Here is a 23953-nt window from a genome sequence, read left to right on the forward strand (position 1 = left end):
TCTATATTATCAGCATGAATCCAGGCTTGGAGTTTTGTGTAGCTTAGCTGCGCCACACCTAAACTTTAATCTGTCCTCCACCGCTGCTTAAGGCAGCATATCTGGACTGTTGACTCCCATCTATGCTCTCGTCTCCTATCCTAGCAACAATGACCAAACAAAAACAAAGAAAATTAAATATGAAGCAATATAGGAATGCATTAACTGATAAAATAATTATAGTTAAATATGTTGATTAGATTACCAAATTTGATTAGATAGTGGTGTTTTAAAAAACAGCAGGGACAACTTACCTCCTAACTTCCATTTTCTGAACACTGCTTCCTGGAAAGTTGTCTAACAAAAATCTTAGAACAGATGGAACTCTGAGTGCTTGCTGCTCTTTAGTCACATAAATAGAGACATTACATTACAACGGTAGATGATTATTGTTGTACATATTTTATTGTTAATCAATCAGTATATATGTAGAAGAATAAAACCGTAATGAACTGGACATCTGCTTATCCAAGAAATAAGTTATAACTTTGTGTGAACCCCAATGCTTGTCAGGTGTACAGGTACAGAAAACAAAGTATTGCAGGGCATTGAACTGAAACCTCATGAGCAAATAATCGTGTCTTGGATGCAACCTTGTTGTATAAATAGGAGATCGATCAAATAGTTATCATTCTGGTATTTTTCAAGGCAAAAGTACTATGTTTATTAGTCAATTAAATTAATGGTAGGAAAACTTTTGTCAATGGTAGGAAAGAAATGTAGGAAGAAATCATACTAATATGCAATTGCCATGGAGAAGAAGGAAACCAGACCCTACAAAGAAAATACAAAAGAGAGAAATAGAGGAAAAGAGAAATAGCATGGTCTGTACGACATGACGCCATGATCGAATGCAGCAACAGGAGAAGATGCTTGCTCAGCAGCAGTGAGTAGACAGCAACACGCCAACGAGCCATGGAGGAGGCCTCCAGCGGTCACCGCACGCACGGGTGAGAGCCGGTAGCCATGAGGAGCATCGAACAGAAGATGGGGAACGGACGTTGGATGCCATGCATGGTGCTCGGAGGCAAGTATGATGAATTAATTAAGCCGCGCTGGTGGTCGGGAGCAGCAGCTCCAGACCAAGGGGATGACTCCGGCAAAGCCAATCACACCAGATCAGAAGGGAGGCATAGGAAGGGAATGGCTAACCAAGGAAGGCAGAATTGCAGATCAGCGAGGGGACCGAGGAACACAGCAACCGACGAAATGTTAGGGAGGCACCGACGACGCACACGAAGGTGCCTACAGTAGTGGCGTACCGCGTAGGATGGACGCAAACAGTGGAAGCCTGCTGCGTGGCGACATTTACTCTCTGTTGCATTGTGTAGTAATTTTTTTTTTGAGCGATAAGAGTCAGACGTGGCATAATAGGACAGGCCAAACAGCCAAGGAGCTCCCACAGGCCTTCTTTTGGTTCAGCGATGTAGATTTACATATTTCCAATCCTAGACGTTTTCTACTGTGTATTTTGCAATCTCGAAAAAAAAGTGTGGTTTTGTGTCGCCCCGATTGACCGGTAGCTGTGAATTTTTGTTGGCAGTTGAGAGTCTGAGAATTCAGTGAACTGAACCTGTCTGTACTCCCGTTGTATGCAAAATGTAACCGTGGATCGATGATGCCAAGCGACCGAACGGTCAAAACTCCAAAGCTAGCACTCGCGAGGTAGCGGTCCAAGCTTGCAAAGCATCCAGAGTTCTTGTCTAGTTATTTTGCATTCGCACCTACCGGCAACTTCAAGCTAGAATATCCGGAGATGAAAATGCAACGTACATCGAGAGATTGCTGGATAATGACGTCAACACACGACGATACGTCTTCAGGGAGGACTTTACGTAATCCAAGGTTTCCGCTTCCAGACCGTGGCGGCGGAGCCCGCGAGCCCTGCAAGATTGCAATTGCAACCGGCCCAGCCCACCGGTGTTTGAGACCTGCCACGGCGGCGAACGAGGGAGATGGCCTTCGCCGCGGCGCCGCTGCCAGTGGCGCCGCCGCTTCGGCCGCCTGATTCCCTGGCCGGATGGAGGAGGAGCCCAGGGGCGACTCCTCCTCCGCGGTTCGCGGTCGTCCTGGCGGCGTCTAGCGGGGTTGGCGGCGAACGGGCCCCGCCGGCGTTCGGGCGGCTGCGAGAGGAGCTCCTCCAGCTCCACGCCGAGGCCGACCTCACCCAGTCCAAAGGTAATATAGCTATCACTGGAATGTTCAGTGCTGTGTTCATGCGACGGTTGTATGCCTGCCTTACGGACCAAATTTTCTTCTACTTCCAACTACAAGTCTACAACAAGTATGGCTCCCAAAATTGCAGTCTGGTTTATCTCTAGCAACTTGTGTTTTCCACCTAGCCGTCATAGATGGATGGACCTGATGCTGATGTGTAATCAGAGGATGAGACTTGACGGGTTGTGGTTGTGGGTATGAATACATTGTGCTGATAGCCTGATATGCATGCTGTACCATCTGCTTGACTGCACGCCATTCCTATAACAACTTTTATGTTTTCTTATCATAGCAAATAGCGCGAGGGTGAGGCTTGTGTGATTGACCGAGGCTGCTGAGAATCTTAAGAAAAGAGCCGCAACCAGTGTCCGAATGGGCAAAGAGAACGAGGCTGTGGATTTACTTGTGCAGAAGAAGAAATTGACCAAAGCCCTGGAGAACATTAAAGAGCGCATTGAGTTGCTTGACAAGCTTTCGGCAAAGATTAGTGAGGTGATGACATGGTCTTTCATTATCATGTAAAGATTGGTGTGGCTGTATATTCTCTAACTTCATGCCAGTAACTCAAATTTTCTTCCCAAGCCATTATTTACCATTTATATCTCACACTGTTCATGCAATGATTCTGTTGATGACATCTGAAATTAACCAAGCGTTTGCTTCAGCTATGAAATTAACCCATATATGACATGTGCAATGCTCGGGAACTGATTTTTAAAATTTCCGTGATCTATGTTATGCCATGCACAATCCTACAATGATCATTTTTTTTTGGATTCAGGCAATTTCGATAAAGCAGAACATGTTAATCGAGTATGCATTGCGTCCAGGGATGTCTAATGGTGAAATCTCCAATGAAAAGATAAGGGTTTTCTCCAGTACAGTCATTGATGGAGTCAATGGGGCTGAGAGTACCAATACTCGTCCAAAATCAGTTGATAAGGAATCTTTTGAGTTGAGAAATGAGGCACATGCAAGCATGGCTGGCCACCATGAGCAAAGTGCATTTCAGATAGAAGATGGCTTCTCACTTTTGGATGGTCCTGACCCAGCAAACAGCATAAAGAATCCTTCTGCATATGATGGATTTCTAGAGCATATTGATTTACAGATGAAATCACTAGAATATGAAATTGAACAGTTCATCAGTTCTCAATCAGTCGAAGAGGTGGGCAGTGAGGAGCAGAGAAATGACAAGTGGCAAAGATTATCAAACATACATATGCTCGTAAAGGAAACTAGGGAAAGGTGGGTCTTTGATGCAAAACCAGATAAATTCAAAGCATGTAAACTTTTCTATTCTAATTGCGTAGTTATTTCATTTATGACAAGTGGCAAAGATTATCAGACATACATATGCTTGTAAAGGAAACTAGGGAAAGGTGGGTCTTTGATGCAAAACCAGATAAATTCAAAGCATGTAAACTTTTCTATTCTAATTGCGTAGTTATTTCATTTGCACAAGATACGCATGAGATTCATTATGGTAACTATCTATTTCAGGATTGCAAGGATTTTGGATATGACAGTAAACGAGACTGAATCTGGAGACTTGAGATGATAGCAAACCACAAAACAGTGAATTTGTGGCATCCACCCTTATCTCTTTCATGCGTAAGTTTGCCTCTCTGTTGCTTCAGTTGTACTTAGGAAGTTAGGAACTCAGGAATCCAGTACTACCATGTATGAAACTATCTTAAGTGTCTTCAGTGTATATTGTCTGTTATTCATTGTGTTTATTCCTGTATACCGATACATCTTACAATTTGTTTTTCCATTCTGGAGATGAATGCAGTCCACCAGCTCTTCAACTTTTAGTTCAGCCGTAATACAACAATACACAACTTTCAGATTTGAGGTTAAACTGCAACAGATGATGTATTTGAATACTCATGATGGGCAAGGGTATTAAATATGTCACATACATGTGCATCCTACTTAACAAAGTGTATGAGGAGTCTATCATTGTGTTATGGGACATTTCCTTAGTTACGGATACTAGATTCATAGTTTTCCAATTATATCCACGAGAGGGATCCTTTCACATTTTCCAAACTCTAGCTGATCGAACTGGTCGGAGATCATTGCGATGTCTTTCTCATCAATCTTCCCCATCTCCTTGAGCTTGTAGATAACAAAGTCTGATTTGCTGTTACATAGGAGGAAGCAGATTACTAATGGGTGATCATTGGCAACTATATAAATTGAATATGAAATACACACTTACACAGTCACTATAAGCAGCATAAATGTGACATACTTTTTTTCAGATTTATATGAATAAAGGAGCTGACAGCAAAGGAAGTAAATTTATTTAGGGTAGCGAGGTACTGAGGTGTTGGTGTTCATGTCATGTTCATCACAGGCATGTAACATGGCCCTGTCTATCTAATTATAAAATGTTAGTGTTTGTCACCCACTGTTTCTACTGCAGACAATTTTTTTACGAAATTAAGATGCTTTGGGCCTAGTTTCATCAAAAACAAGAAAAGAAAAGGTCAGTTTGTACAGGTGGTTTTCAGGAAGCATAGTTTGGTATCGAGATTTTCTTTTGTTTACTAGTGCATGCTGGCTTTTAGTTTCTTCTTTTTTTCCTTAGAAATCTTATCATCCGCAATAATATTATAACCTTCCCTTTTTTTGTTATATATATAACTTCAGTGCCTCTTCTTAATACAATGATACACAGTTCTCCTGTGTGTTTGATAAAAATATAACTTCAGACCCTTGTTGGTATAAGGAATAACAAATTGTTGGCTCTTTGTCATGTAAGAAATTAATAAGAACATGTCTTTAAATAAACAATCCTTATAGTAAGAAAAAGATCGTAATGCAATCATTGAATTAAACATAAAAAACAGATTAGAAGTTTAGTTGCTCTGAAAAGTTGTTTCCTTTTCAGGTATTTTTTTTAGAACTTTTAGGTGTTGATTGATAATGTAAAGAGGGGTAGAGGTAGACCTAAACTGACGTGGGATGAGTTGGTTAAGAGAGACCTTAAGGATTGGAATATCTCTAAAGAGATAGTTTTGGATAGGAGCGCTTGGAGACTAGCTATCAATGTGCCTGAACCTTGAACTTATTTCTTTTGGGTTTCATCTCTAGCCTACCCCAACTTGCTTGGGAAAAAAGACTATGTTGTTGTTGTTGTTGTTGTTGTTTTTAGGTGTTGATTGTTGAAAAGCAACTTCAAATCATAAATTTTCATGAAACAAATGTAAAATACCTTACAGCAGGATTGTTGTCTAGGCCTGCGACAAGTGGTTCATTGTCCATTTTCTTCTGGAGGATCCATTTTGTAGTCCGGCGGTTTCTTCTGTCCATCCTTAGATCTGTTAGGAATAAAAATGCCTTTGCAAATGCCAAAGTGCTTACCAAAAGGCACACAGTAGCAGTGAGCCTTCCTGCTGTCGTTGAGAAGCTTTTGTCCCCATATCCAACTGTCGTAACAGAAATGACTGACAAATAGAAACTATCGATCCAGCTTAGGCCCTCCACTTCATGTACAATTATTGTGCAAAATGAGATAGTGCCTACTACAACCGCTAATGCAAGCATTACTTTCATCCTCCCTCTTGACCTTTTCTTTTTAGCATCAACCATATAGGTGTCGAACACCTTGTTGAGCTTGTTGTCATCCATTGTGCTGAGTAGAACTGTTCTTTGCTTATCCAGTACATTTGTCAACAGCCCATTTAGCATAAGGTCGACAAAACGAACACCAACTAATAGGAACAAGCATGTGAACACCTTTGTGAAGTTAGTACAAGGGACTATGTCACCATATCCTATTGTGCACAAACTAATGATGGTGAAGTAAAGGGCATCCACTAACTTGAACGTGGATTTTCCCTTGAAGCCTTCAACATTTGTTATGTACAGAAGGACCCCTATTGAGATGTATAAGATGACACTGACAATAGCCTGCCTTACAATTGATGGTGCATATTGTGCAGCGGTAGCATGGCTTTGGTCATGAATCTCATCTGCACAAGGTGTTTCTTTGCTTGATGTGAATATAGAAGGTGAAGAGTGCGCCCGCTGGATACTTGATGGGGATACCATATTGCTACTTTCATTAGTGGGTGGAAGATGATTGGGAGTATAGGAGTTGGCTTTGCAATTACTGTTTGGGCAAAAGGAAATTGCACACCTGCATGGAACATCACAGGATCTTCTTCTGTCTTTCTTGGAAGTGTACTTTTGGTCACTCTGGACCAAAGGTAGCAGAGGTTCTTCCATGGAAGACATGTTGAAGCTTGGATCACTTCGTTTCAGCTTGCAGTTCTTAGGCTGGATCATCACTTTATATGCATGGTGCTTCTGCTGAGATCTTGAGGATGGAAGTGGTGAACATCAGGCATTCAAACAGCGATGTTCACTTCCCTGACATTTCTGGGATGAAAGGGCTGGGGCACATCATATCTTGAAACATATCTTTCTTATTTATTGCAACACTTTACATCGTGTAGTTTCTAGTATCTTGCATAGTAGCTGATGCAAGAGGCAACTGATGAAAGGGAAAGAAATGATGGGCATATTCTTTTGTTTGATATCCAAAACAGCACTGTTGGTTTTATCTTGTCATTCCCCATGTAGTGGCTGGAATATCACCGAGTCACTACTTGGATCACTGCACGTGCACTAAATATGTTACCGTGGATTGAATTTGGTGTTACGTTTTGGTGCAGGTATCCAAGTGGGCAATGGCGCATATCAGCAGTCTGATCTTGCAAGTTGGTTTCCGCCCTCGGGATCATCCATTGGATTTAAGGCAGTGCCATATTATGCAGGACTCCACCTACAGGCAGTGGGGTTGCCTTCATTTCTGGACCGAATCAGAGAAACATTTAGATTTGTTGCTGTACTGAGATCTTGTCGGTTATGGAGGATTGGATGTACAGTACAGATTGCACCGACTGAAAAGCTTCTCAAGCTGAAAGATCTTGATCGAAGGAACTTGGTAGCTGATCAGCTCCGTTTCTGTGAGTAGTCGTTATCTGTATAGGTGTATATGGACCTTGATTGAAGGCAACCTTGCCCGAGACCTTGACGAACTGTCTCAGCGTGCATACGTATGAAGAGTGATCAAGTGAAAAACTCAAAATTGTAATACCCTGTCTAGACTTAGCCCTAAAACTGAAGAATTTAGAGGTCCAGTCAATTCTTTATTTAAGGAACAGAGGCATCAGTACCCTGTCCCATACCCATTAAACGATACAAATTCAGCCTTCACAGCACAGTATTCTTACTTTTTTAGCTTTTCTGACGGATGAAGATTGTGAAATTTGACATGAGTTTCTGAATCCACTATTTAGCATGTACTCAGATTGAGCAATTCATCGAGTGCGAAATGTTGGAAGATCAGTTTTTTTTTTTGGGTTCTGAATCTGTTGGAAGATCAGATTGTGCACGCAGGGATTGTTACCCTTCTGAGGAGATCTCGAGGAAACTAAAAATTTGGGTAGAGAGGGGAAGAAGGATATATACTGTATCATTTTCACCACAGTCTAGGACTGTGTAAAAGTTATTTTACACCACCAGCCCGGTAGTAGAAGTTATTTTCATGGTCAGCCTGTGTCTAGGTCCGGTGATGAATATAAAATCCAGGCCCAAGGCTCCACTACGCCCACCTACTATAGCACTAGCGATAAAAATATTTCACCGTCAGTTCTTTAAGAACTGGCGGTGAAAATACCAGTGGTGAAAATGGTTTGTGTAGTAGTGAATCAATTAGGTGATGGGCAACTATCTTACCTTTTTTAATTTACTTCCAAAATGATAGGGAATCGCCTTATTGAATTTCTGTCCAAAATGATAGGCAAGTCTCTCACATCTTTTAATTCCTTTCCAAAATGTTAAGGAATCACTGTATCCTATTTAATTTCTTTCCAAAATGATAGGCAAGTCTCCTACCTCTTTTAATTTACTTCCAAAATGCACTACTAGAAAACAAGCCTTAGGTCCACCCAAAAGTACCAGTACAGAGATGAACCGGTACCTTAGGGTGGATGGAATCTATGAATGAGCATTAGGTACCGGTTAGTATTATCAACCGGTACCTAAGGCTCTCCATAGGTACCGGGTGGTAATTTTTATATTAGTACCGGATGGCACCACCGACCGGTACCTATAGACGAGCCTTAGGTAACACCAACCGGTACCTTAGGAGTCTACCAACCGGTACCTAAGGCTCCATGGGTTACTTCAAAAGGAAAATATCTCGTTCTCAATCAGAATTGCTGCGTAGGTGAGATGGTAAAGTAGCAACGCGTGAGGCTAGAGATCGCGGGTTCAAATCCCAGCCAAAGGATATTTTGCGTGAATATTTTAGCCATAGGTACCGGTTGTTTTACCCGGTACCAAAGGCTCGAGCCGCTTTCGGGGTACGGGTACCAAATGGCACTTTCAACCGGTACCCAATGGCATTTTTCCAGTAGTGATGATAGGGAATCGTCTTATCTTATTTAATTTCTATCCAAAATGATAGGCAAGTCTCTCAGGTGATGGGCAAGTCTCTTACCTTTTTTAATTTACTTCCAAAATGATAGGGAATCGCCTTATTGAATTTCTGTCCAAAATAATAGGCATGTCTCTCACATCTTTTAATTCCTTTCCAAAATGTTAAGGAATCACTCTATCTTATTTAATTTCTTTCCAAAATGATAGGCAAGTCTCCTACCTCTTTTAATTTACTTCCAAAATGATAGGGAATCGCCTTATCTTATTTAATTTCTGTCCAAAATGATAGGCAAGTCTCTCACCTCTTTTAATTTCTTTCCAAAATGTTAATGAATCACTCTATCTTATTTGATTTCTTTCCAAAATGATAGGCAAGCCTCTCACCTTCTTTAATTTGTTTACAAAATGATAGGGAATCACCTTATCTTATTTAATTTCTTTTCAAAATGATTGGCGATTAGTATCATTTAGCCCTAGGATTTCATAAACCATTTGTAGACTTGTCCACAATATGCAAACTCTTCCGTGCTGTACTAAAAAGGGCATTCTATAAAAATCCATGTTTATAACCCAACTAACAGCTCATAAGTCGATACATCGGATACATGCTTCTTGGTTTGAACATAGTCTGTCAAATAGCTGATATTTAGAAAATAATTTGTTCAAATTATGTTATTAGAAAATATTGGCAAACAAATTATTTATATAAAGTTGACAAAACAAACAAGCATGATTTTTTTATTTAGTAAAGAGTCATGCGGATGTACCTCACGCTACCAAATGATAAATACTATGTTGTGCACGTTATTATCCCCAATATAAGTTAAATTTTCTCTGCCAATACCAACCCAAATGGCACAATTATCCTCCTATACTAACAAGAGCTATATTACTACGTATACATGATTATTACTGGCTCCGTTCCAAATTATAGGTCACTTCAGCAAATCTAGATGCAAACTTTTGTTATGTATGTAGACATAGCATTTGTCTAGGTGCATAGTAAAAATTATTAGATTTGACAAAGCGACCTACAATTTGGAACGGGTAGATATATATATATATATATATATATATATATATATATATATATATATCCTCAACTTCATCAGAAAAAATGTAGGCAAATAATGTCAGATGGGTTACCTTTAAGGGGTATTTGGGTTGTGTGCTTTATATAAGGGTCTTTTGGATATTTTCCATACGCCTATATATATTGTGGATGGGCTATTGGGGCGGACATCTCTTCTGTGGAGGTCCTCTCATTTATTTGTGAGAGAGACTTTATTAGGGTTAAAGAGAGGGAGAGAGGAGATGCTATTTGTTCGTGTCGGTACCCTGCAACTGGGGTACCCACACCTACTGTGCCAAGACTCGCGTAGTTATCCGTAACTACGGCCTAAGGAGCTGAGCAGACGGACCCCTGGGGTCCGACTCCATCTCACCGGACCAACGGTCCCGGACCCGCTTCCCGCTCGGGGACGGGTCCGGTGTCACCACGTGTCCCAGAGGTGAAAATACTCAGCACCTGTGACCGTGGACCCGGACCCCCGCAGGTGGGTCCGGGACCTCCACGTGCCTATCCGGACCCCCGTGAGCTCTCGGCTCAGCTAGCTGCTCGGGAGGGGTCCGGAGCCGCCACGTGTCACGCAGATGCCACGTGTCGCACCCCCGACTCTACATCTCTGTAAGTTCTACCCTTAGAGGCCCAGCAGAGAATAAAACATTTTCCTTTGTAACTAGGTAGTACTTCCGTGTGGTCCAGTCCGGCGAGCCTCCCCCGTGGAGGGGTCCGGACCTCTGCGAACCAGGTTCAGGGAAGCGTACTCACCCTTCCGGGGAGGTCCGGAGCCGTGTAGCCGCTTAGCCTGGTTCCGTACCCTAAGCCTGCATGCTCTACCTCCCTAAGGCGAGTACCGTAGTACCTAAGACTGGGGCCCGGAGGTCCGGACAGCTCCGGCCTCATAAACCCGTGTTCTGGCTTACATCGCACATCTCATGTACATCTAGTTATAAAGGAAAAGTTTATTCTCAGTTCGCCTTTAGGGATGTTACATTCCAATTTCAATCTACGCATTTTGTTTGCGCTAACCCCCACGAGTCTTCTTACTCTTGTGTGGTGATTGTGGTCCGAATTGAGTTGGCTAGTTAGTGACTTAGCTCGAGACCCCTCATGGAAGAGAGGGGTTCGGACCCCTGGGAACCTACAGGTTCAGGGAAGTGCACTCATTCTCCGGGAAGGTCCGGAGCCGTGTAGCCGCTTAGCCTGGTTCCGCACCCTAAGCCTGCACACACCACCTCCTGTGAATAAGTGCCATAGTTCCTAGGACTGGGAACCTAGAGGTCCGGACTTTCTCTTGACCTAAAGGCCGGCCCCTGGAGCTCCGTTAACTGAGCCTAGCTGTCTATCTCAAAGGATCACATCCAACAAGATTTTGGACCCGCGGGTTCGTTGCCTCTCCCGAGGCGGGCCCGGGAGCCTCTGTCGGTACCCTGCAGCTGGGGTACCCACTCCTATTGTGCCAAGACTCGCGTAGTTATACGTAACTATGGCCTAAGGAGCTGAGCAGCCGGACCCCTGGGGTCCGACTCCATCTCACCGGACCAACGGTCCCGGACCCGCTACCCGCTCGGGGATGGGTCCGGTGTCACCACATGTCCCAGAGGTGAAAATGCTCAGCACCTGTGACCGTGGACCCGGACCCCCGCAGGTGGGTCCGGGACCTCCACGTGCCTATCCGGACCCCCGTGAGCTCTCGGCTCAGCTAGTTGCTCGGGAGGGGTCCGGAGCCGCCACATGTCACGCAGACGCGGGCGCGGGCGCAAGCCTTCCGCTGGAAAAGCTCCCTCACCCACCCGCATTAAGTGCGAGTGGTTGAGGCAGGCTCTGCTACATCTGGGCATGGGGTAGCTTTTGTCAGTCCACACTGTGGATCGCCAGATACCGAGGCGGCTCGTCAGTTACCAAGACAAGCATTAAAGACTCAGCGCCGCGCGCATGGGCGACGAGTCATGATGACCAGCTACTGACTGAAGCAACAGTGCACGCTGCTACAGTGACTGAGTCAGTAGTTCGGCGCTTCATCATGACCTCGACGCGCGGCTGCAGAGGCTAGACTCTACTCTGACAGGACAGCTCAAGACCATCCCTGGTCAGAAGCTACGCACGGAAGCCTACGACAAAATCTCCGGATCTGAGGCATTGAAGGCCAAAGTGTAGTTTATAATACATCGCCGGGTCCACATGTCGGGGCCTCGCTCAGTGTACGTGCTCCCCTTGGACATATCAAAGGGAGAGCAAGCCCACTAGAACACAGGCTCAAGCACTCTGGAGCACAAGCTCACCCAGACTCAAGCAATACAGCACACAGTGGACGTAGGGTATTACGCTCCGGCGGCCCGAACCACTCTAAACCGGCTGTGTTCATCGTGTTCTTCCAGGAGATCGAACTAGTCCTAGCTAACCCCTGAGTACTTACCCTCTGGGCTTAGGCGGGTGCATTCTGCCACTCGGCTGTGGTTTGCCACACCACGACATTTGGTGCGCCAGGTAGGGGGGCTTTAGCTAGTTTTAACTCATCTCTTGCCCATCTCCATGGCTCGGGTGGTTGAGCACTCCCAGCACGACGACGACGTGGAGATGACGGAGGGTGTGACGTCATCCGCGCCACACGCCTCTCGCCTTCCTGCGCCAGGGGCAACCGTGCCCGTGGAGCAGCCACCGTCGGCAGCGGCGCACGCTGCACATCGGCAAGAGTCAGGGCGCCCGTCAAGGGCCCCCTCACAAGCTGCGAGCGGCGGAGCGACAAATCCCAGCTCGCAGCATACCTCACTCAAGAGAGAAAGTCCGCTCCGGCGGAAAGCCGACTCCGGTCGTACAAAGCCCGCTCCGGCGGAAAGCCGACTCCGGTCGCACTAAGCCCGCTCCGGCGAAAAGCCCACTCCGATCGCACTAAGCCGACTCTTGTGGCTCTCTCCGGCGGAAAGCCGACTCCGGTCGCACCCCCGATTCTACATCTCTGTAAGTCCTACCCTTAGAGGCCCAGCAGGGAATAAAATCTTTTCCTTTGTAACTAGGTAGTACTTCCGTGTGGTCCAGTCCGGTGAGCCTCCCCCGTGGAGGGGTCCGGACCTCTGCGAACCAGGTTCAGGGAAGCGTACTCACCCTTCCGGGGAGGTCCGGAGCCGTGTAGCCGCTTAGCCTGGTTCCGTACCCTAAGCCTGCATGCTCTACCTCCCTAGGGCGAGTACCGTAGTACCTAAGACTGGGGCCTCGGAGGTCCGGACAGCTCCGGCCTCGTAAACCCGTGTTCTGGCTTACATCGCACATCTCATGTACATCTAGTTATAAAGGAAAAGTTTATTCTCAGTTCGCCTTTAGGGATGTTACATTCCAATTTCAATCTACGCATTTTGTTTGCGCTAACCCCCACGAGGCTTCTTACTCTTGTGTGGTGATTGTGGTCCGAATTGAGTTGGCTAGTTAGTGACTTAGCTCGAGACCCCTCATGGAAGAGAGGGGTTCGGACCCCTGGGAACCTACAGGTTCAGGGAAGTGCACTCATTCTCCGGGAAGGTCCGGAGCCGTGTAGCCGCTTAGCCTGGTTCCGCACCCTAAGCCTGCACGCACCACCTCCTGTGAATAAGTGCCATAGTTCCTAGGACTGGGAACCTAGAGGTCCGGACTTTCTCTTGACCTAAAGGCCGGCCCCTGGAGCTCCGTTAACTGAGCCTAGCTGTCTATCTCAAAGGATCACATCCAACAGGATTTTGGACCCGCGGGCACGCTACTAAACATCTACCTTGAGTCATGTACAGGTCCAAACGTGATGATGCAACAGGTGACCCAAAGGATGGACGACGCAGGATAAGACCCTTGTGGTGCGCACCGCTGGGCGCCAGAAGCAGCCAAGTTGCTCACAGTAGTGGCCCCACCTGCGGGTTCGTTGCCTCTCCCGAGGCGGGCCCGGGAGCCTCTGTCGGTACCCTGCAGCTGGGGTACCCACTCCTATTGTGCCAAGACTCGCGTAGTTATACGTAACTATGGCCTAAGGAGCTGAGCAGCCGGACCCCTGGGGTCCGACTCCATCTCACCGGACCAACGGTCCCGGACCCGCTACCCGCTCGGGGATGGGTCCGGTGTCACCACATGTCCCAGAGGTGAAAATGCTCAGCACCTGTGACCGTGGACCCGGACCCCCGCAGGTGGGTCCGGGACCTCCACGTGCCTATCCGGACCCCCGTGAGCTCTCGGCTCAGCTAGTTGCTCGGGAGGGGTCCGGAGCCGCCACATGTCACGCAGACGCGGGCGCGGGCGCAAGCCTTCCGCTGGAAAAGCTCCCTCACCCACCCGCATTAAGTGCGAGTGGTTGAGGCAGGCTCTGCTACATCTGGGCATGGGGTAGCTTTTGTCAGTCCACACTGTGGATCGCCAGATACCGAGGCGGCTCGTCAGTTACCAAGACAAGCATTAAAGACTCAGCGCCGCGCGCATGGGCGACGAGTCATGATGACCAGCTACTGACTGAAGCAACAGTGCACGCTGCTACAGTGACTGAGTCAGTAGTTCGGCGCTTCATCATGACCTCGACGCGCGGCTGCAGAGGCTAGACTCTACTCTGACAGGACAGCTCAAGACCATCCCTGGTCAGAAGCTACGCACGGAAGCCTACGACAAAATCTCCGGATCTGAGGCATTGAAGGCCAAAGTGTAGTTTATAATACATCGCCGGGTCCACATGTCGGGGCCTCGCTCAGTGTACGTGCTCCCCTTGGACATATCAAAGGGAGAGCAAGCCCACTAGAACACAGGCTCAAGCACTCTGGAGCACAAGCTCACCCAGACTCAAGCAATACAGCACACAGTGGACGTAGGGTATTACGCTCCGGCGGCCCGAACCACTCTAAACCGGCTGTGTTCATCGTGTTCTTCCAGGAGATCGAACTAGTCCTAGCTAACCCCTGAGTACTTACCCTCTGGGCTTAGGCGGGTGCATTCTGCCACTCGGCTGTGGTTTGCCACACCACGACATTTGGTGCGCCAGGTAGGGGGGCTTTAGCTAGTTTTAACTCATCTCTTGCCCATCTCCATGGCTCGGGTGGTTGAGCACTCCCAGCACGACGACGACGTGGAGATGACGGAGGGTGTGACGTCATCCGCGCCACACGCCTCTCGCCTTCCTGCGCCAGGGGCAACCGTGCCCGTGGAGCAGCCACCGTCGGCAGCGGCGCACGCTGCACATCGGCAAGAGTCAGGGCGCCCGTCAAGGGCCCCCTCACAAGCTGCGAGCGGCGGAGCGACAAATCCCAGCTCGCAGCATACCTCACTCAAGAGAGAAAGTCCGCTCCGGCGGAAAGCCGACTCCGGTCGTACCAAGCCCGCTCCGGCGGAAAGCCGACTCCGGTCGCACTAAGCCCGCTCCGGCGAAAAGCCCACTCCGATCGCACTAAGCCGACTCTTGTGGCTCTCTCCGGCGGAAAGCCGACTCCGGTCGCACCCCCGATTCTACATCTCTGTAAGTCCTACCCTTAGAGGCCCAGCAGGGAATAAAATCTTTTCCTTTGTAACTAGGTAGTACTTCCGTGTGGTCCAGTCCGGTGAGCCTCCCCCGTGGAGGGGTCCGAACCTCTGCGAACCAGGTTCAGGGAAGCGTACTCACCCTTCCAGGGAGGTCCGGAGCCGTGTAGCCGCTTAGCCTGGTTCCGTACCCTAAGCCTGCATGCTCTACCTCCCTAGGGCGAGTACCGTAGTACCTAAGACTGGGGCCTCGGAGGTCCGGACAGCTCCGGCCTCGTAAACCCGTGTTCTGGCTTACATCGCACATCTCATGTACATCTAGTTATAAAGGAAAAGTTTATTCTCAGTTCGCCTTTAGGGATGTTACATTCCAATTTCAATCTACGCATTCTGTTTGCGCTAACCCCCACGAGGCTTCTTACTCTTGTGCGGTGATTGTGGTCCGAATTGAGTTGGCTAGTTAGTGACTTAGCTCGAGACCCCTCATGGAAGAGAGGGGTTCGGACCCCTGGGAACCTACAGGTTCAGGGAAGTGCACTCATTCTCCGGGAAGGTCCGGAGCCGTGTAGCCGCTTAGCCTGGTTCCGCACCCTAAGCCTGCACGCACCACCTCCTGTGAATAAGTGCCATAGTTCCTAGGACTGGGAACCTAGAGGTCCGGACTTTCTCTTGACCTAAAGGCCGGCCCCTGGAGCTCCGTTAACTGAGCCTAGCTGTCTATCTCAAAGGATCACATCCAACAGGATTTTGGACCCGCGGGCACGCTACTAAACATCTACCTTGAGTCATGTACAGGTCCAAACGTGATGATGCAACAGGTGACCCAAAGGATGGACGACGCAGGACAAGACCCTTGTGGCGCGCACCGCTGGGCGCCAGAAGCAGCCAAGTTGCTCACAGTAGTGGCCCCACCTGCGGGTTCGTTGCCTCTCCCGAGGCGGGCCCGGGGCCCTCTGTCGGTACCCTGCAGCTGGTGCACCCACTCCTACTGTGCCAAGACTCGCGTAGTTATCCGTAACTACGGCCTAAGGAGCTGAGCAGCCGGACCCCTGGGGTCCGACTCCATCTCACCGGACCAACGGTCCCGGACCCGCTACCCGCTCGGGGATGGGTCCGGTGTCACCACATGTCCCAGAGGTGAAAATGCTCAGCACCTGTGACCGTGGACCCGGACCCCCGCAGGTGGGTCCGGGACCTCCACGTGCCTATCCGGACCCCCGTGAGCTCTCGGCTCAGCTAGTTGCTCGGGAGGGGTCCGGAGCCGCCACATGTCACGCAGACGCGGGCGCGGGCGCAAGCCTTCCGCTGGAAAAGCTCCCTCACCCACCCGCATTAAGTGCGAGTGGTTGAGGCAGGCTCTGCTACATCTGGGCATGGGGTAGCTTTTGTCAGTCCACACTGTGGATCGCCAGATACCGAGGCGGCTCGTCAGTTACCAAGACAAGCATTAAAGACTCAGCGCCGCGCGCATGGGCGACGAGTCATGATGACCAGCTACTAACTGAAGCAACAGTGCACGCTGCTACAGTGACTGAGTCAGTAGTTCGGCGCTTCATCATGACCTCGACGCGCGGCTGCAGAGGCTAGACTCTACTCTGACAGGACAGCTCAAGACCATCCCTGGTCAGAAGCTACGCACGGAAGCCGACGACAACATCTCCGGATCTGAGGCATTGAAGGCCAAAGTGTAGTTTATAATACATCGCCGGGTCCACATGTCGGGGCCTCGCTCAGTGTACGTGCTCCCCTTGGACATATCAAAGGGAGAGCAAGCCCACTAGAACACAGGCTCAAGCACTCTGGAGCACAAGCTCACCCAGACTCAAGCAATACAGCACACAGTGGACGTAGGGTATTACGCTCCGGCGGCCCGAACCACTCTAAACCGGCTGTGTTCATCGTGTTCTTCCAGGAGATCGAACTAGTCCTAGCTAACCCCTGAGTACTTACCCTCTGGGCTTAGGCGGGTGCATTCTGCCACTCGGCTGTGGTTTGCCACACCACGACATTTGGTGCGCCAGGTAGGGGGGCTTTAGCTAGTTTTAACTCATCTCTTGCCCATCTCCATGGCTCGGGTGGTTGAGCACTCCCAGCACGACGACGACGTGGAGATGACGGAGGGTGTGACGTCATCCGCGCCACACGCCTCTCGCCTTCCTGCGCCAGGGGCAACCGTGCCCGTGGAGCAGCCACCGTCGGCAGCGGCGCACGCTGCACATCGGCAAGAGTCAGGGCGCCCGTCAAGGGCCCCCTCACAAGCTGCGAGCGGCGGAGCGACAAATCCCAGCTCGCAGCATACCTCACTCAAGAGAGAAAGTCCGCTCCGGCGGAAAGCCGACTCCGGTCGTACCAAGCCCGCTCCGGCGGAAAGCCGACTCCGGTCGCACTAAGCCCGCTCCGGCGAAAAGCCCACTCCGATCGCACTAAGCCGACTCTTGTGGCTCTCTCCGGCGGAAAGCCGACTCCGGTCGCACCCCCGATTCTACATCTCTGTAAGTCCTACCCTTAGAGGCCCAGCAGGGAATAAAATCTTTTCCTTTGTAACTAGGTAGTACTTCCGTGTGGTCCAGTCCGGTGAGCCTCCCCCGTGGAGGGGTCCGAACCTCTGCGAACCAGGTTCAGGGAAGCGTACTCACCCTTCCAGGGAGGTCCGGAGCCGTGTAGCCGCTTAGCCTGGTTCCGTACCCTAAGCCTGCATGCTCTACCTCCCTAGGGCGAGTACCGTAGTACCTAAGACTGGGGCCTCGGAGGTCCGGACAGCTCCGGCCTCGTAAACCCGTGTTCTGGCTTACATCGCACATCTCATGTACATCTAGTTATAAAGGAAAAGTTTATTCTCAGTTCGCCTTTAGGGATGTTACATTCCAATTTCAATCTACGCATTCTGTTTGCGCTAACCCCCACGAGGCTTCTTACTCTTGTGCGGTGATTGTGGTCCGAATTGAGTTGGCTAGTTAGTGACTTAGCTCGAGACCCCTCATGGAAGAGAGGGGTTCGGACCCCTGGGAACCTACAGGTTCAGGGAAGTGCACTCATTCTCCGGGAAGGTCCGGAGCCGTGTAGCCGCTTAGCCTGGTTCCGCACCCTAAGCCTGCACACACCACCTCCTGTGAATAAGTGCCATAGTTCCTAGGACTGGGAACCTAGAGGTCCGGACTTTCTCTTGACCTAAAGGCCGGCCCCTGGAGCTCCGTTAACTGAGCCTAGCTGTCTATCTCAAAGGATCACATCCAACAAGATTTTGGACCCGCGGGCACGCTACTAAACATCTACCTTGAGTCATGTACAGGTCCAAACGTGATGATGCAATAGGTGACCCAAAGGATGGACGACGCAGGACAAGACCCTTGTGGCGCGCACCGCTGGGCGCCAGAAGCAGCCAAGTTGCTCACAGTAGTGGCCCCACCTGCGGGTTCGTTGCCTCTCCCGAGGCGGGCCCGGGGCCCTCTGTCGGTACCCTGCAGCTGGTGCACCCACTCCTACTGTGCCAAGACTCGCGTAGTTATCCGTAACTACGGCCTAAGGAGCTGAGCAGCTAGACCCCTGGGGTCCGACTCCATCTCACCGGACCAACGGTCCCGGACCCGCTACCCGCTCGGGGACGGGTCCGGTGTCACCACGTGTCCCAGAGGTGAAAATGCTCAGCACCTGTGACCGTGGACCCGGACCCCCGCAGGTGGGTCCGGGACTCCACGTGCCTATCCGGACCCCCGTGAGCTCTCGGCTCAGCTAGCTGCTCGGGAGGGGTCCGGAACCGCCACGTGTCACACAGACGCGGGCGCGGGCGCAAGGCTTCCGCTGGAAGCTCCCTCACCCACCCGCATTAAGTGCGAGTGGTTGAGGCAGGCTCTGCTGCCTCTGGGCACGGGGCAGCTTTTGTCAGTCCACACTGTGGATCGCCAGATACCGAGGCGGCTCGTCAGTTACCAAGACAAGCATTAAAGACTCAGCGCCGCGCGCATGGGCGATGAGTCATGATGACCAGCTACTGACTGAAGCAACAGTGCATGCTGCTACAGTGACTAAGTCAGTAGTTCGGCACTTCATCATGACCTCGACGCGCGGCTGTAGAGGCTAGACTCTACTCTGACAGGACAGCTCAAGACCATCCCTGGTCAGAAGCTACGCACGGAAGCCGACGACAACATCTCCGGATCTGAGGCATTGAAGGCCAAAGTGTAGTTTATAATACATCACCGGGTCCACATGTCGGAGCCCCGCTCAGTGTACGTGCTCCCCTTGGACATATAAAAGGGAGAGCACGCCCGCTAGAACACAGGCTCAAGCACTCTGGAGCACAAGCTCACCCAGACTCAAGCAATACAACACACAGTGGACGTAGGGTATTACGCTCCGGCGGCCCGAACCACTCTAAACCGGTTGTGTTCATCGTGTTCTTCCAGGAGATCGAACTAGTCCTAGCTAACACCTGAGTACTCACCCTCTGGGCTTAGACGGGTGCATTCCGCCACCCGGCTGTGGTTTGCCACACCACGACAGTTCGTGTTTTTGCCATTCCATGTTTTGTGTGATGCTACGAGTAGCTTGTAACCTTACATCTTGAGATAATCCAAGTATCAATTTCGTGCAAGATTGTTCTCCTTCTAGATCTTGAATCTCTTATTTTCCCTATTTTCGGAGCTATTTTTGGATGATTTTTTGGACCTCAAAATTGGCAGTGATTTGGAGAGTTTTTCTTGCGCAAATTGGTGCTAGGACATATGCAAGAACATCTAGGCTGATCCCCTACCTGATCCATGCACGAGCACCTCAGATTTTGAGATTTCTCCTATATCACCTTTCTTGTGTTCTTGACTTAATCCGTGAAATTGAAGGTGATAGATCGATCCTTTTATAAAGATCTTTTGGGTAAGAATTCACTATAGAGTAGAGAAGCTACAGCTAAAAAATCATTGGATTTGGATCATTTTTTTTTGTCAAATTTCACGTTTTGGACTTTGAGGATGTTCTTGTGTTCCTCATCTTTTTCTCGCCCCTTTCAATACTCACGAAATCCAAAGCGAAGTCTTGATCTTTTGGTTAAAGACTCATCAAGGTATTGCGAAGCTATGGCTCAAATTTTGTGAGTTTTGGAGTCGTTTGATCCAATTTTGAAGTTGAATCTTACTTCACGGGGTGTTTCTGTAGGCATACCGGCTAAGCTGGTATAGGTCCGTCTGAGCCAAGATTGATCTTTTGTTCACATACTGGCTAAGCTGGTATAAGTTTAGCTGAGCTGGGATTCCTTTGATCCTTTGGTGTTTTCTCTTGATCATTTTGGTGTTCGCTTTCAATCTTTTCGAGAGTGCCTCCGAGCTTGACTCCAAGTTTACTGGCTCTTCCATAGCTGCGTATTCTTGATCTTGCTAGAGGAGAGGATTTTCTGGGTCGACTTTAGGACATAGGACCCAGTTCTCAACGAGAATTTTATTTTAAGGCTCATATTCACCCTCCTCTAGTCATCATTGGCCGGCTTGGTGCTATAGGACTGGTTGCTAAGGTGAAAATTTTTTTATTGCAATTTGCACCCTGCAGATTGGCCGGCTTGGTGCCTTATTTTCTTTGACTCTATCACTACGGGCTGATATATATTGTTGGTCCTGATGATTCCAGGTAACTAATATGGTTTTCCTCTCTGTTAGCTTCGTCATCCACCCACAGCACAATACAATGGCGCTCAGCAAGGAGAGCAAGGCCTTGCTCCAAGCCCAGGTCGAGCTCTGGAACCAGACCTTGAGCTTCATGAAGTCGGTGGCGCTTGCGGTTGCCTTGGACCTCCGCATCCCCGACACCCTCCGCCACCACGGCGGCGCCGCCACCCTCCCCCAGATACTATCTGGGATTGGCATCAACCCGTGTAAGCTGGCTAGCCTCCGTCGCCACATGCGCGTTCTCACCGTCGCCGGAACATTCGCCATCCAACCATCGGAAACCTCGTCAGGTAGGCACGATGAGCCTGTCTACAAGCTGACGACAGTCTCCTGCCTCCTCACGGGTGATGACGTCGGTGAGAACACAGCAAGCAGCTTGTCCCCTATGCTGAGCCACGTGCTCTACCCTTTCCATGACTCGGTGCTCAGCGTGGGCCTCACCGCATGGTTCCGGCACGATGAGGAGCCCAGCAAGTGCCCCTACGCCCTGATGCACGGCGTGACCCTGTGGGAAATGTGCGGGAGCAGCGAGGCGCTGAACGCGTCCATCAACAACGCCATGGCCGCGGACAGCCGCTTCCTAGTGCCGATCGTCGTGGAGGAGTGCGGCGGGATCTTCCGCGGGATCGACTCGCTGGTCGATGTCGCCGGCGGGGTTGGCGGAGCCGCCGCCACCATCGCCGCAGCGTTTCCATCTTTGAAGTGCATGGTGCTGGATCTCCCTCACGTTATCGCCAAGGCTCCGTCTGTTAGCAACGTGCAGTTTGTCGCGGGCGACATGTTTGAGAGCATTCCACCCGCTAATGCTATCTTCCTAAAGGTATCATAGCTCTAGGCCCTTCAGAACATTTTATAGATTACCGTAGGTATTTATTGTTGCATTTGACATACTTTAGGCCCTGTTTGGTTCCAAATTTTTTTCAGAAGTCCCTATCACATCAAAAGGAATCTTACTATTTTATAGTATTAAATAAAATCTGTTTATAAATGTTTTTTGACAGCTGAGTGCTAATTCGCGAGACGAATCTAATGAGCCTAATTAGTTCATAATTTGCTACAGTAATGCTACAGTAACCATTCGCTAATCATAGATTAATATACCTCATTAGATTCGTCTCGCAGTTTAGCCCCAGGGTTCTGCAGTTAGTTTTATAATTAACATTTATTTAATACTTCTAAATACTAAAAAGTTCCCGGGACTTAAATATATAGGGGAGTGCAAATCATCCACTAACTTTGTTTTCACTTAATTTTGAGTTCTGTCTGAACCTATCATAATATACACGCTTAGTTGCTGGACATGGGGTGGATTGAATCTTGCAATGAGATAATCAATTGCCAGTTTTTTCTTTGTAAAGAATGTTAGACTAACTTAATGCTTATTTATTTCAGTACGTCCTGCATGACTGGGGCGATGACAAGTGCATCAAGTTACTGAAGAATTGCAAGCAAGCTATCCCTTCAAGAGATGCAGGCGGAAAGATAATAATCATAGATATCGTGGTTGGATCTAGCCCGTCAGATATTAAGCTTCTAGAGACACAAGTTTTGTGTGATCTCTATTTCATGGAAATTGGTGGGGTTGAACGAGACGAGCAGGAGTGGAAGAAGATATTCCTTGCAGCTGGATTCAAGGACTACAATATTATGCCACTTGGTCTCCGGTCGATTATCGAGCTCTATCCATGAATGATGCTCACTGTCTGCTAGATAAATAAAAACATATGGCATGTGACCGTACTAGTTACTCTCTGCTGTCGGACTACTATATATTCCGTTTCAGATTTTGAATTCAGTCAGTTTGAATAATCTGTTCAGACAAATTGTGAAGCCTATCATGCCCCCGCTAAGGAGCATGACTGATCTTTATTTGGAGCACTATATATTGAATAATAAAGATTTTAATTTATTTTGTAATTTCTTACATTTACATCAACGGTACTACAAAAGAGTATAGTAGTGGTACATTAAATAAGAAGACAATAGCCTAATGCATTCTTAATGTCTCCAATATGTATGCTACGTAGTTGATCACAATTTTGCCAAATTTATATTTTACAACACAGTAATAGTTGTTCAGATATACTTCTTGCTAGGGGGTTTAATCTTTCTCTTTAGCTTTTATCAATTCATCCTCAATTCCTTTTTTGAACGAACACACTCGACGAGTGTGTTTCTATTGATATAGAAAAAAATACAAGGATATAGTCTTGGGAGACTATAACCAGGAAAAGAAAAAACACACAATCACAACGCCGGCAGGTTGGATTGGGTCATCAACACGCGCCGAACACAACTCCACTAAAAAAACCTCTAGCTGGTCGGATTGGGACATCGACACAAGCCACACAACACGTCTCCAAGAGACGCATGCCCGGTCGGATTGGGACGTCGACACGGACGAGATCACACCTCTGGGGCCGCGGCTGAAAACCTTCTCCACCTCTAGTAGCCACCGTCGAGTACAGCCCCGCACTAAAAGGGAATCAAGAAAAACAGACCGCACCGCACCAAAGAAGGGCACCGCTATGCGGGACCCACCGCCGTAGTGCCGCTGCAACACCACACACCAACCAACAGGGTGAAACCACCGGATTAGGACCACACACAGGCTGCCTCGCAGTCGCCACCATGACACACAACGCGCGGGGGCCCCGCCACATCCGCCGTTGGACTCCACCTCACTCGTCGCCTCGCCTCACGCGGGGGCCTCGCCACACCCGCCTAAGCACTCCGAGTCATAAATCCGTCTACAAAGTTGCTGCCAGGATGAAGAATAGTGTTGCCCTGTTTCCAAGAACCCCATCAGAAATGGACGAGCCGTGCCCTCCGGAGGACAGCATCACGTTGCACCACCCGCGCATACAGCCGCCGCCATTATGCCAGCAAAAACAAGTTGTCGTTCGCGCCGTCTTTCGACGATGTACCGCACCGGAGTCGCTGAGCGATGCAGAGCAACCCGCCGCAGTCCGCTGCAAACCTAGTCTTCCCACGGTGTCGATGCTACGAGCGCCGTCCTCTGACGCAGTCCCACACCGCACTGGCAATTGCCAAGCAACGCCAGCCG

At 48.9% G+C, this 23953-nt stretch overlaps 2 protein-coding genes and 1 pseudogene across 5 annotated transcripts; 2 read left to right on the plus strand and 1 right to left on the minus strand.

Annotated features, from left to right (window-relative positions):
- Positions 1-1974: 1974 nt before the first annotated feature.
- Positions 1975-7564, plus strand: LOC120675377 (annotated as a pseudogene). The gene is made up of 5 exons (XR_005675304.1): positions 1975-2217; positions 2549-2748; positions 3038-3504; positions 3760-3870; positions 6948-7564. The product of XR_005675304.1 is annotated as an uncharacterized LOC120675377 (transcript).
- On the minus strand, positions 4109-6926 carry LOC120675346 (two-pore potassium channel 2-like). Its single transcript, XM_039956544.1, has 2 exons — positions 5483-6926; positions 4109-4405 (listed from the first exon to the last, which is right to left on the minus strand). Exons 1-2 carry the CDS (start codon positions 6556-6558, stop codon positions 4261-4263), a joined length of 1221 nt encoding a protein of 406 aa, XP_039812478.1. The 5' UTR covers positions 6559-6926; the 3' UTR covers positions 4109-4260.
- A 2425-nt stretch (positions 7565-9989) lies between the features above and the next one.
- LOC120675352 (5-pentadecatrienyl resorcinol O-methyltransferase-like) lies at positions 9990-22709 on the plus strand. 3 transcript variants are annotated; one of them, XM_039956554.1, is made up of 4 exons: positions 9990-10042; positions 19736-19800; positions 20878-21706; positions 22279-22709. In XM_039956554.1, the coding sequence occupies exons 3-4, from the start codon at positions 20906-20908 to the stop codon at positions 22573-22575; spliced, it is 1098 nt and encodes a 365-aa protein (XP_039812488.1). In that variant the 5' UTR covers positions 9990-10042; positions 19736-19800; positions 20878-20905; the 3' UTR covers positions 22576-22709. The 3 variants fall into 3 exon arrangements, with proteins under 3 accessions (XP_039812488.1, XP_039812489.1, XP_039812487.1); XM_039956555.1 differs by lacking the exons at positions 9990-10042; positions 19736-19800 and having other exon boundaries at positions 20722-21092; positions 21177-21706; XM_039956553.1 differs by lacking the exons at positions 9990-10042; positions 19736-19800 and having other exon boundaries at positions 20722-21706.
- Positions 22710-23953: the final 1244 nt, after the last annotated feature.

Source organism: Panicum virgatum, chromosome 5N (assembly GCF_016808335.1).
Source record: "Panicum virgatum strain AP13 chromosome 5N, P.virgatum_v5, whole genome shotgun sequence".
NCBI lineage: Eukaryota > Viridiplantae > Streptophyta > Magnoliopsida > Poales > Poaceae > Panicum > Panicum virgatum.

Bases quoted from the DNA above. Each gene is read 5' to 3' on its own strand.
- LOC120675346 (XM_039956544.1), bottom strand. From the start codon at position 6,558: ATGATCCAGCCTAAGAACTGCAAGCTGAAACGAAGTGATCCAAGCTTC. The intron at 4,406-5,482 runs GTATTTTACATT...CCTATGTAACAG, and splicing joins GACAACAATCCTGCTGTAAG to CAAATCAGACTTTGTTATCT.
- LOC120675352 (XM_039956553.1), top strand. From the start codon at position 20,858: ATGGTTTTCCTCTCTGTTAGCTTCGTCATCCACCCACAGCACAATACA. The intron at 21,707-22,278 runs GTATCATAGCTC...TATTTATTTCAG, and splicing joins CTAATGCTATCTTCCTAAAG to TACGTCCTGCATGACTGGGG.